The sequence below is a fragment of the Coenobita brevimanus genome, chromosome 90 (genome assembly GCF_032717465.1).
Source record: "Coenobita brevimanus isolate Jiangsu-jjx chromosome 90, ASM3271746v2, whole genome shotgun sequence".
Classification (NCBI taxonomy): domain Eukaryota; kingdom Metazoa; phylum Arthropoda; class Malacostraca; order Decapoda; family Coenobitidae; genus Coenobita; species Coenobita brevimanus.
This window is the reverse complement of record NC_137043.1, coordinates 29,415,407-29,429,288: the sequence shown is the minus strand read 5'-3', so window position 1 is coordinate 29,429,288 and position 13,882 is coordinate 29,415,407. Positions and strand designations below refer to the sequence as shown.

General features: G+C 40.0%; 1 protein-coding gene across 2 annotated transcripts in view; it reads right to left on the bottom strand.

The window, feature by feature from the left end:
- Positions 1-5,401: 5,401 nt before the first annotated feature.
- LOC145411691 (nucleoplasmin-like protein ANO39) overlaps positions 5,402-13,882 on the bottom strand; it is a 32,019-nt gene continuing 23,538 nt past the window's right edge. Inside the window, exons 4-6 of one of the 2 annotated variants that reach the window (XM_080281704.1) lie at positions 12,218-12,388; positions 11,999-12,026; positions 5,402-5,556 (exon numbers count right to left, since the gene is read on the bottom strand). In XM_080281704.1, the coding sequence (XP_080137830.1) occupies positions 12,018-12,026; positions 12,218-12,388 (180 nt within the window). In that variant the 3' untranslated portion in view covers positions 5,402-5,556; positions 11,999-12,017. The remainder of the gene's footprint in view (positions 5,557-11,998; positions 12,027-12,217; positions 12,389-13,882) is intronic. The other variant, XM_080281703.1, reaches the window with a different exon arrangement.

Here is a 13,882-nt window from a genome sequence, read left to right as displayed (position 1 = left end):
CTCACGTACACCCAACACCGCTGACTGAGCAAGACTGAGGCGTGTTTATGGTTCTCCCTGGTCTCCACCGACCTTTAACTCCCCCGAACTCGTGGTAATGCCGGCTCACATTATTGATTTCTTAATCGTAAGTTATACAACTCCAAAACTTTGTTTTCACTTACTTACATTATACTATGACCTTACTAGAAATGCTTTGTAAAATAATATAAGTAAATACTGTGAGAAAAGGCGCTGGAAAAATTAGACAATATAAAAGCAACATGGCACCACCAATCCTCAGGTAAACGCAAACCCACGCACATGACAACAAACCCAAAGAATGCATGACCGTTTGTTTCCCTCAGTTCCTATCATCTGTAGCACAGTAACATCTGCCTGTGCAAATAACGAAACTCGATCTAGTACCGCAAATTAGGCATCACGCAGAACAGAAAACATTATTACCGGTTTCACATGGTTAGGCGGTTTGCGTCAGGTACTGTGTGGCGTTAGAAATAATCAATGCGGCAACTGATTTGGCATGCTTTGGCCGGATATCCTGTGCACGAGAATATAATTGCATAACTGAACCTACCTTTAAATTACGACTCAACGTTTTGCAAGTTACTGTCCTGTATCAGCGGTATGGACAACTATCAAACTGTAGGTTAAGATACGTATATATTGATATACTTGGAGACAGAATTTTGCATTGACAGATATGAAAGATTTTGTTCAACATTCACTTAAAAATAATGAATTTACCGATATATACAATTGGTAAACCGGTAATATTAGGCTGAATACTACAAAATTTATTCCCCGCTCACGAGTCTTACTACCGGTTAATTTATGCATTCCTCTTTAGTACGCGTTAAATATATATACTCGTAGTACAGAAAACATCATATTTGGTTTACACTTTATAGAACACAGAAATACCAGTCCAATCAAATACTCACGTTTTCATAGTTGCGAGTGGTATCTGTCCCCTTGTCACGGTTATCTAGCAGGCTGTATATTACCCTCGACTTTTTGCGTTATTGCTTAACTACCACATCCTACATTACCTTGTATTGTCCTTCCCATTGTCCTCTTTTATATTACCCTGCCATTCCTACCTTCACCTACTCTGTTCTATTTTAGTTAACTTTGTCTGACCCTCTTCTGTTTTACCTTACCCTATCCATCCTTACCTTGCCCTGCCCTATCCTACTTCATCCTGCCCAGCTCTGCCTTGCCCTGCCATATTCTACCTTACGCTGCCCTGCCCACCTCTATCATAATCTACCTTGTCCTATCCTACTTTACGCTCCCCTGCCTAGTACTCTTACATTACCTGTTTTACCCTGTCACATCTTACCTCGTCCAGTCTTGCCCATCCTGCTATACCCTACCCTGTCATACTCACATCCAACCTATTCCTGCCCTGCCCTATCTTTCTATTCCCTCCTCTCTCTGCCCTCGTCTAATACATTCCGCCTCAATACTCGTGACCTACCTACCCCATTTCCTGACCTCGACTGCTTGACCTCACCCTCACCCTCACCCTCACCGGGGCTATTAAGTGCCCTGGCTTGCCCCCACCTGCCTGTATGCTTTCACCTTCCCCGACACACACACACACACACACACACACATACCATTCATATCTACACAGCATACATCAAACGTATGTCAGTGCATGCAAAGGACTTACGTATACACATAACACAAACGGTATATGAGACCCGGAGCTTCCCTGTGTCTGAATTTAACTGCTAAACGGTGGTTAGAAATAGGCCTGAGTTGGATCAGTTTATTTTTAATCTTATTCCTGTAATACGCGATGTTCATAATGTTAGAATTACTACTTCTATATTTTAATAGGTTACGTATGATTTTCTTCCACACCTGAAACTGTTTAATTTGGGATAGTACTGTCTACGGTTTATATAGTACAGATATTGATGCGTCCTAACAATAATTTTAGTGTGTGGGTATAAATCATCAATTTCAGTAATCATCACAGTGTTGAACAAGACCCATTAACTCTCTCATGGTCGGAATAACCCTACTATTCTATGCTAGCTAACGCAAGCCGGTTTCATTTAGCTGAGTGAGTCATAAGAGTCTGAGTGTTATTTAAAATAAAATAAAAAATAAAAAAAAATAAAAGGTTATAAGAATGTGCTTCTGACCTGTACAGGACTTGCTAATAGTTTTGTAGGGCTGGTATTTTAGTGTTATCGGCCGCCTTCAGCAAGGCGAGGTGATGTTCTCCAGTTTCTTTGCACTGTAATCATCCAACAAAAGATGTTACTCCATATGCTGAGCTTCTTAGCCAAGATCCTAGATGCTTGATCAGTGTCTGGCGCATTATTTCTCAAACTTTCGTACTTTGTTTCTCACCAGTCCTTAGATGGGGAAAAAGGGTCATGCCGCTGCTGTTGCTTTTTCAGTCTTACCAACTGTGCTGTAAAGAACACCTGACACCATGAATTTATTGTATGAGGGACACAAGGACTATAGGTTTAAAAGGTTAATACTCTGTTAACTTGGAAGGCTCGTGAAGAAAGGTTGAGGCCCACTTAATATTTTATTCTGGCTGCTATTACCGGAGAGGGAAGCCATCACAGAATGGTACTGATATATACAAATACCTCTGATCTTTTTTTTTTTTTTTTCCCTGAAAACTGTCGACTACATAAAAAGGACAGCCTCAGTCTACAGTTCATCAGGTTTACATCCAGATGAGCCTGGATCCATAACAACAGTTCTGGCTACTGCTTGCCAGTTTCATCAGCTAAGGGAAGCATACTTACAACAGAGGATCATCTTATCTGTATCATTGTATCATGTTGAGCACCGTTCATTAACACAGGAACACACTCACATAACACACAATATACAGCAGTCTCAGAATTGATACAACTCACACTACAAATGTTCTCAGTATCAGTTATTTCTTTAAACTACCCATGGACCTTTACACACCCATACATCAGGTACATTTTTACATGCCTGAAACCTTGAATGATATTTTTCAAAATTAAGGAAAAAAATGTTCTTCATCCATCCATCACTCAATCCTATGTCGCCTCATGAGGAGCGTAGGAACCCGGGGCTAGGCAAGTTGGTCCTGATGTTTGAGTGACCAGCCTCACTCATCCCTGAGTGGCATTACGTGACCAATAAATCCCAGCCACCTCTTGGATATAAACCTACACAGGCTCACTGACTGGAGCACCTACTGTAAATTACCCACTACACCACCAGGTGCCATAATTTGGTAATATGGTTACCACTCAGCGTAGTAAATGGTTTCCTGGTGTACGGGAAACCATTAACTTAACATGGTAGTTTTTAGGAACATCACATTAAGTGAAGAATTGCTGTACTATACAGTATGGTACATAATTTGCACCTATTCACTCCATATTACATTGTTTCCACAATCCCAAATCACTCCATTAAATACTTTCCCAGCATCCATCTATTCTATCCATTGCCAGACACCATAATCCCGTAAGGGGTGGCCATTGGACTTTGAGTTGTTTTAATGGGAGAGGCACTAACCCTCCACCAACCCACTTGTTGACACGTAGGGAAAACCACAAATTTCATTGTTACTCTACTGTACAATGCCCTGCCCACGTGTTTTGTTTGTTCGTCATTTTATGTTCGGTTCTCCTCGAGCCCTTAACACTAGCAACATACCTGGTACTGCATCCTGTAGAAACAGTTGTTGAGTAACCTCAATCTGCCTGGCCAAGCTGACCCATCAACCACATGCAAGCACCCATCCCTGCAGGACCATCCCATGTGCCATTGTGAGCAGGGATGTATAACTGTACAGTATGTGGTTTGGTTCCTGAATGGATGCCACATCTGTTGCTTCACCCAATTAACAGGGGCACCATAGTAAGCTCCATATCATCCCATTATTTGGTTATATGGATACCACCCAGTGCTGTAAATGGTTTCCTGGGTTACAGAAACAATTAGGCTTCTCACTCACAGTATAGCCACCTGAAGTGGAAAGAAGAGTAATAACAACAGGAAGGATGGGAAAAATATGAAGATAGGGCAAACACAGAAAAAAGAATGATAAAAGTGAAAGAAGAAATAGGAAGCACTACATGCTATCTATCCATTGCCAGACACCATAATCCCGTAAGGGATGGCCATTGGACTTTGAGTTATTTGTTTTATGGGGAGGGGCAGTAACCCTCCACCAACCCACTTGCTGACACGTAGGGAACACGTATGGTTTGGTTATATGATTACCACCCAGCGTTATAAATGTTTTTTTGGCTTACAGGAAACCATTTGGCTTGTCACTCAATGTAAAGCCACCTGTAAAGGAAAGAAAAGCAATAATACGCGACAGGAAAGATGGGAGAAATAGGAAGAGAGGAGGGCAGGCACAGATAAAGAATGATAAAGGCTTTGGAAGAAGTAGGCAGCATTACATCAAGTGAATGGACGATGGTTGCCACCACCTACCATTAGCACTACATGCACCGAGTAGAAAATCACCACCACCTACCACCTCGTAGAAAGCTAAGTGGAGTAATCTCACTCACATTATGCTTTCTAAATATTCTCCAGAAGTTTTAACAAGTACTGTACCCTTAATATCTGCAAGCTAACTTTACTTGCTACCTCTACAACCAACCGCTATACTTATCATCATCATCATCATCAAGACATCCTTTCCCACTCCAGGACAGGGTGAGGAGTAGTAACGTCCAGATAGCCCAAATTTGCCTAAGCCAATGGGCCACGCTTCCATTCTCTCACTATTCAAGCCCCCAGAATCCTGGTTCTATCTGATATGCCAAGAACATTCACCACATACTGTAGCTTCACATAAATGTATCCAACAGAGATACTATACTGAAACTTCCTGCCTCTGGTGCATATTCCTCTTTAGATTCACCAAGTGTCACATATTCATATCCTTTGTTCAAAATTAATCCACATTCTGCCAGCCATCAGTCCTAAGCAACTCATCCTAAACTGACACTGCCTATTATTATTATTATTATTTTTTCACATTGACTGGTTTGTGTAAAAATCCATTATTTCCCAATATTTTCCCTCCCAGTAACCAGATCTAACAAATACCCTTTCAGCCAATGTGCCATTTTTTCTTTATTCAGTTTATGAGGGCACAGAAATAGCAAAGGGGTCTGCGTAAGCTATATCAAACCCTTCCGGTCAAAAGTCACTTCTGGGATTAACAGTAAACTGGAGATAGCAAGAATACGATATGACAGATGTCATCTCAAAGGGTAACTTTATCAGGGCACATCAGTTACTTAGCACTGCAAGTCTTCCAAACTGACACATCCTTTTACTAGAGTATTACGTGCCACATAAAACTGTTCATCATCCATCCTTTTCATAAAGCATAGCTGATAAATAAAGGCAAATAACTTCTAACTCATTTTTATTCAATGACTGAAATATACGAACTGATACGTATGTGTCTCACACAAAAGTTAAGTTAATCATAGAAAACCTGGCAATGTTGGGAAGCTATTAGCTGGTCTTGTCCTCTGACTATTTCTTGGATTTCTTCTTTGGCTGCAAAATAAAAGGAAAGAAAGTTTAGTTAATGCATTAAGAAATGATATTAACAACAATAAAACTTACTGAAAAAATGATGAGAATTAAACTACGTGACCATAAGGAGCCTTAATGCATTTTTTTTAACCAATACTGCAAACTTTTAGTAATTCACTGTTAAGAGAACTCCACCCTTTCTCCTTGATGGAATGTGAGTGTATTTTCTCTTCTATTCTCAAGGTTAAGTGATACAGTATATGACAATATCCAGAATAGACAAAGAGCCTGGTTACCACCGACGTCATAATCTAATGTAAACTGGATCAAATGGAGCAGCTGACAATGTTTCTGAATAATCTGTAAGCAAATCCACGCCAATCTCATATATTTTGTTATCTCCTTAGAGATAGCTCAAGTAATCTCCATCATAAGTGTAGCTTAGCCCCATGTCCATATATTCTAATGGAGGTAATAAACTAGATGACGGATTGATGACAAACAGAAAAACTCAGGAGTGTAGAAACCAATTACAGTATTCACACTGAGTCTGGTATTAAGATAAATGCCTGGCTACTAATTTCCCCCTCCATGATAGAAACAGCTTTCACGGAACTACTTTCAGTAAACTCTCAATTATCTGGCGTTTAGTGGCTCGATGGATGAAGGATGGTGATGTACTGTACTGAGATAACACCCCCTCATACTGGGTCTAGCCCCCTATAAAACCCTATACCTGTACAGTACAGTACTTTTTAAATGTTCAAATATAGAAAAGCATCCTTGAATACAGTAATAAACATGACAGAAAGTCTTTCTGAACACTCTGCCATCAAAAGTCAAAAGGCATTAACTCCAAAAATGCATTTTTTGCAAAACTGATACATAAGGAATAGAGACAAAGCTCTTCGTATACATGGGTTATGACTACCTTTGTTTAAAAATGAGTTGAGCACCAGAGATTCCACATCAACTCCAAAATTTCCTTCTGTATTTGTGAGACAGAATGCATTAGTTCTTTTTCAAAAAAAAGCATTAACCCCACCTGAAGAAGGAGGCAATGCCTTTTACCACACAAATCTGACAGCAGCTGGTGCACAGCATGTTCATGAGAATATGATTGAACCTGCATCAAACACAATTGCCATTTCAGACATTGTCATAATTTGTAGTTGGGGGTGGACAGACCAGGAAGTAAAACGTGTGTATCTCTCCTTGTGAGAAGGGTGAGAGTATTGCCTCTGTCTCACTTTCCCTCATTTTTTTTTTTAAATACATTATTACTATATATACCTTTTTCTTGTTTGTAAAGATATTGGCAGTGCATGTACAGATAGTATGTACTCTTTCTGTCCATGAAATCTCAACTAAGCAGGGGATTCTGATTTTCCTAAGGATTAGAGTGGCATGAAATTATGTGACATCAGACATAACGTCCATCTGTCCATCTACAGCCAGATGCCATAATCTCATAAGAGGTGACTGTTTGTCTTTGAGTTAGTGGTTTTATGGGGAGGGGCACTAACCCCCTGCCAACCCACTTGTTGACATGCAGGGATCATGTATCGGTTGGTTATGTGGTTACCACCCAGCGTTGTTAATGGTTTCCTGGCTTACAGGAAACCATTCACCCTGTCACCATGTACAGCCACCTGAAAACGAAGGAAGAGTAATAAAAAGAGACAGGAAAGATAGATAGATAGATTCATATAGATACAGATTTAAGAGAGAGATAAAAGAGAAGGAAGAAGTAGACAGCACTACTTCAAGTGAGTGAATGACGGTCGCCACCACCTACCACAAAGGATATACGGTGCGAGGATTAATTTATTATATTTAGAAAATCATGTTGAGTTTGAGGATGGAACACATGGTTCTTTACAAAGAATCTTTAAAAAATCAGGTGCAATTTTGTAACACTGATATTCAAATTATCAGGTGAACTCCTAAATCCCTCTTCAAAACTGTCCCTAGAATAAAATAATAATTGAAAATCTGGTATGCAAAATGCCTTGCAAAAGAAGAGAGTCCTGGATGAAAATGCATGAGAACTCTGGAAGCAAAGATATTCTAGGGAGCTTTGGTGATTCAAAACAGAATGAAGGACTTTTTTTTTTAATAAACTAAAAGGTGTCTAACTTTACAAATGCTTATTTTCCAGTTAACTTAAAATCAGTTTTATATTAATTCAGATGATGTCTTTTTTGTTAATCCTAATGTACTATCAGGTTTTGCTAAGTTATGTTTTGAGGCATGTAACTCAATCTTCCACTGTATTACAAAGTAATATTAATGTCAAAGTAGATAATTAACTTTGCTGTTTTTCTCTGAAGTTATACAAAAAACCAAGATAATAAAAAACTTTGAGTTTGAAAAAAAAAAAATCACTGCATTAGTTCAGTAACAATTACTGCATATTTACTGAATTCATCATTATCATCCAGATCTCTTTTCCCACCCTAGCGTGGGGTGAGTAGCAGCAGCGTCCAGACAGCCCGAGTTTGCCCAATCCAATAGGCCATGCTTCCATTCACTCATTATTTACGCTCATGGAATCCTGGCTCTGTCTGATAAGTCAAATGGGTTCACCAAGTACTGTAGCTTCATATATACTTCTCCAATAGAGTCAATCCGAGCACCATCATGTTAAAAAGGGATGCCAAATCCTTGGTCATATGCTTCTCTGCACAAAATTCATCCAGACAGCCCAATCTCTAGTCAGTTCCTTAACCTCACCAACTTCCATACCTCTCTTCCTCACACACTCATCCACCATATCTCACCACTTTCTTGACCTACCTCACCTCCTCCCTCCTTCAAATTCACTCAGATATATCCTTTTCACCACTCTACTGTCATCCATTCTCTCCACAAGACCATAACATCTCAGTACACTCTCTTCAATTCTGGTGTCCACAGACTTCCTCGCTCTGAATCTTTCATGAAACACATTACTCTGTATCCTATCCACTCTCTGTACTCCACATGCATTCCTCAAGAGTCCCATCTCCACTGCTCTTATGCTTGACTTTTCACTTCCATGCCACACCATAGTCTCACACCCGCATGTTAAAGTTGGCACTAACATGCCTCCATGTAGGTCTCGTGCAGCTGTAACACTCAAGCCTCTGTTTCTTATCAAGGCCTTCATAGCACTAGCTACTTTCCTTCCTTGTGTCACTCTACTTTCCACTTCTTTTGCACATTTTTCTCTCATTTCCATCAATGTACCCAGGTACTTGAACTCTCACCAGCTCCAGTCTCTTTCCATTCGCTGTAACATCACACTGGGAGTCACCTCTCTCAATAACCATCACTCTATGCTTTTTTATATTTACTCTCAAGGCATGACGCTCACAGACAGCTACATCAATTTGAGGTATTCCACCCATCATCTTTCTTTACCAATGCCATCCCTCTCCATTACTCATGTTTTTACCACTCTCATCACCCCATCCATATACAGTATATATATACTGAACAACCATGGGGACATCACACAACCTTGTTGCATGCCCACTCTAATTGTGAACCATTCACTCAGATGCCCATTTACCCTTACACATGCCTCACTATCATCATAAAAACTCTTAACAGAACCCAGCAGTTTATTATCTAAGCCGTACATAGGCAAAACCTTCCAAAATCCTTCTCTGTCTACAGTACTTTGTTGTATGCTTTTTCCACATCCATAAATGCCATTAACACCTTATAGTCCTCCTCATTAGCCTTCACTGAATTACCACTGATACAAGTCTTCAATTTGCATACTGACAGTTATTTTGCATATTACTGTCAGACATAATTTCTATTTTCAGTAAAATATATTTCCAAATGTATTTACTTCCATCTTAAAAGTTGGGACCAATTGCCTAGCCCCAGACTCCTACACTCCTCATGGGGCAAAGTAGGATTGGATGATGGATGGATGGATGTACAGTATTTACTTCCTACTGCTCCCATACTTTTAACTCTAGATTAGCAAGGTGGCACCAGAGTCGGTACCTACCATAGGCCTATTCAACTTTACCACGCTGCCGCCTATGGGCGTCTGTGGCCGCCCTCCCCAGTATTCTCAGTTCAAGGTCTGCTGTGATTGTGCACGGTGGGTAGGTTTTGCTCCGTGTAAAATTTCGGTTTTATGACTCTTGGTCCATTTTTCGGTACCATCTTGCCACTAACGTGAGGTCGAGGGTGCATATGCTTACTAGTTAATATAATTATGTATCTTTGTGTGTTATTTTGCAGCTAAAAGAGTGTTATACAAAAGAAGGTAAACAACAGAAACATTCAATATAGGGGGGAGGGGGAAGTGGAGGAGGCGGAGGTGGACGTGTAACGGTGTCCCCAGATGAGTCCAATGCTCCCATTGCTGCTACATAGTTGCCTATTATTTATTTCATAAAAATCATATTTTTCTTTGTTTTTCAGTAGATTTAGGTTAGAACTCTTGCAAATACATTGCATTACCTTGAAAAAATTCTGTAATTAATATCTATATCATTTTCATATTCCAAAGTTGGTACTGAATCAGGTACCACCTTGCCACTGATGTACAAATTCTGACCTTGCTAATCTAGGGTTAAGTCAACTGCATGGCAAAACACATTCTGTCACAACACTGAAGGAAAAGTGTGCTTTTATGTATTTTTCATTTGTTTTCACATGTCATGTAGCTATTTTTGAGTCATTAAGCAAATGCTCAGTATATAAAAAAACATGCATGCAATACCATATCGCAATGTTAGCAGTATGAAAGATAACAGAAGCTCTCAAACCTTTCAATATTGTGAATTTCTCAAAATAAGACTTTTGGAGTTAATGCTTTTTTATTTTTCACACTATACACCCAACACCTGGAGGAAAAGTTCGGCAGGCTAGCAGGCAGACAAAATGAGGATAGGTAGACCTAACCAAGTGGGGAAGAGGGAGGGAGGTAGGGAGAGAGAGAGAGAGAGAGAGAAACTGAAGATGTTGGGGGGAATAAACTCACTACAGAGTAGCAGAATTTCTTGATACAGTATATTTATTGTGTAGCTAGTGGCGATTAAGGCCAGGTGTCAAGCAAACGTTGTCTCCACATCCTTAAGCTCCACTGCCCTCACCATGACACATGACACCACTGCAACACTGATGGTGATTCCACTAAGCACTGCCTGGTCTAAATCCTAGTGCTTGGTTTTGGCCATCATTTTCTGGGATGTCTGCCCATTTTCAGTCCCATACTGCAAGATTTGTTCTCGCAATTTCCTTATGTCCTGCAGGGTTGTCAAGGCTCTTGTTAACTGCTGATGGCTGCGAGCCATTAGGCTCCTAAGGTTTCTGATTTATGAGCCAAATAAATTTTTAGTAGCCAAACTGACTATGAGCCGGAATATTTTATGAGCAATAAATATATTTATTTATTTACACAATGTGATGATTAGAATCATATAATGAGGTTTTAAACATTCACAATGGCGGCAAGGAAAGACTTAATAATTGATCACAACGTGCTTTTTTGTTCACTTATGTGAATTTACTTATTTTGTAGTTTCCTGGGTTTTGAACTGAATGTATTTTCTCCTCGCCAAAAGGCGACTTGCACATAAAATTTGTTTGCCGAAGAGAAAAAAATACTCGCATTTGCAAGCCGTGGCTTGCCAAACAAGAGCCCTGGTTATACGAAGGATACTAAAAACACTTGGCTGTCTGACTTACTGTCCATCCCTCATCCAGTTTTTTGATAAACTCCTGCTTTTTTTCAAAAAATACAATCTTCCGCAGGTGCTTTGGCAAGTGGAGGTGCCATTGTGGCAAATGCCAGCAAAACGTATGAGGCCAGGATGACATGCAGAAGGACAGGGGAGCCAAAAAACAAGAACCCCATTGTAGGCACAATTGAAAAAGTGGCGTTATAATACTGGAGAGAGAGAGAGAGAGAGAGAGAGAGAGAGAGAAATGTCATAGATTTTGGGATGAAATGCAAGATGAAAAAGTGTGTGAAATGTACTGAAGGGGGACAGTAGGTGTATTTAATACTGAACATATGAAAACAAAAGACAAGGACATACAAGGAACAATTTAGAAAAGAAAATAGCAAAATCTGGTAACATCAAAAGCAGTGTCTTGGTGATGAGATTCACGGTGCTGAATCATCTTGGTGGAGAGACTTCTGATGAATGGAGCTGATTTTGATGTTTGCGACAGAAGTGCCAACGGATAACTGAGAGTTTACAATATTTAATGGGAGTGATTAAATCTTAACCAGTCAATCATGATGTCCCCTGACATTTCTTTCCAAATCAATTTTCCTTGTTTGGGTCATGTGTAGAGGGATCACCAGCCATAAAAAGAGGTGGTCTTTCTAATGAATATGTAATGCTACGCTATCACTATTCATGCTAGAACACAAGAACAGTAACATACTTATAATTATACGAAAGTTTTCCTCCCTCCCCTACCACCTCGCTGTCTTCCTTACCTCCTTAGTTCTCTCTTGGTTAACGCTTCTGCCAGGAAAAAAATTTCAAACTCTAGTGTTGTTTCTTTTAACTTGGACCACCAAACCTGTACCTCACTTTTACACACATTTATTTTTACCCAACTGAGAGGACATACAGTATTGACACTAAAATACAGTGTTGGGCAGTAATGCTTTTTAACTTCACTCGCTCAAACTCGAAGTTAAAAGAAGCCTCACCGGTGAATCCTCAACTTCATCAATGTCATCATCTTCTTCACCCATATCGTCCTCTTCATCAATGTCATCTTCAGCTATGATGTTGGTCTCAGTCTGGTGAGTCCCACTCAGATGGACTGGTCCAGATCCACCTGTGAGCCGGAATGTTGCTACCTGGTCCTCCACCAGGATCTGTTGCAATAAGAAAACTTTAAAGCACAAACTATGAATGAGGTACAAATGTCATCATCATTAACCTCTCCCACAAAAAAGGGGGGGATTCAAGACAAAGACTAGAAAGCATAAAACAGAACTACAGAGTGCTCAGTGAAATGGGTCACACAATCATTTGTCTTCAAAATCACTGCATCAGCTGACAGGGAAAAAGTACCCACACACACATTTAATTTGGGTGGTTGGGGTTAATGCTCACATAATACCAATTAGGGATGAGTGAGCGCTGGTCACTCTCATCTTAAATGTCATGACCAACTTGCCTAGCCCCTGGCTCCTACGGTCCTCATGGGGCAACGTAGGACTGGATGATGGATGGATGGATGCGACGCTACTCAGGTACATCTTCATACACAGTATTATATACCTTATACTGTACATCCATACTGATCCTTTGTAAATGCTTATGCTTCTTCAACTTTCACACACACACACCTCTACTATATCCACCCACATTCTATACCTTTCAGGTGTCCTACACTCATACTATGCACATATACTGTATCTTCTCCCTACCCTACTCATATCCAATTTTTATGCAATCACACCAACACATCTCTTCTACCCTTCAACTGATCAACTTTCTTACTTGACATTTCAAGTGTTATGCTTCTAGTCCTATTCAATCTACACAACTGCATGCATTCCTTGATAATCCTATTTCCAGTGCTCTCACTCTTGACTTTCACTTGTACCACAACAAAGCCTCATACCCAACTGATAATATGGGCACTAACGTATACAGGATTCTTGTACAAAGTTCATTATGAGTAAGGGTACAGTGTGAAACAGTTTGTGCTGTTGTTTGCTGATAATACTGCTTTGTTATGTGAAGATGAGTGAAAGCTGCAAGGGTAAGTGAACGAGCCTGGAAGTGAGTCGACAAAAATTTAAAATGAATGTAGCACAGTAGTTATGCTTCTTGAGGGAATAAGATCACACAGATGTAGTTAGGTTTAAGGGTCAGGGAATGCAGAATGTGAGCACCTTCAAATATAAAGAACTGAAGTTGAAAGGGTGAAGTGCAGAAAAGGTACAGCAGGGAAAGAGAGATGCAAGTCTAGTACACTGTAGTGACAAGGAATAGAAAAGTAAGTATTGAAGTTAAGCTGCACTACAGAAGTGTGACTCTCACACTATGCTACATTATACCAAAAGACCACGGACCCGTGCTAGCAAGGTGTCTTCAATTAATGACTGTAGCATGTCATGATCTTGAGCCACTCCCCCTTCTCAAACCAGTACCCTAAAGATTTCTATGTAGGACCTCACACCAGGTCTTCTTTGGCCTACCTTTGAGCAAATATTCCCTCTACACTTGTAACTGTTATTCTCCTCAGCTAGTCACCCTCCCCTTTAGTCTCAACATGTCCAGACTATATTAATCTACTGGTTTGCATCACATTTATACCACAAGCCACATCTCTTTGGTACACTATTCTCAGTTGTCAA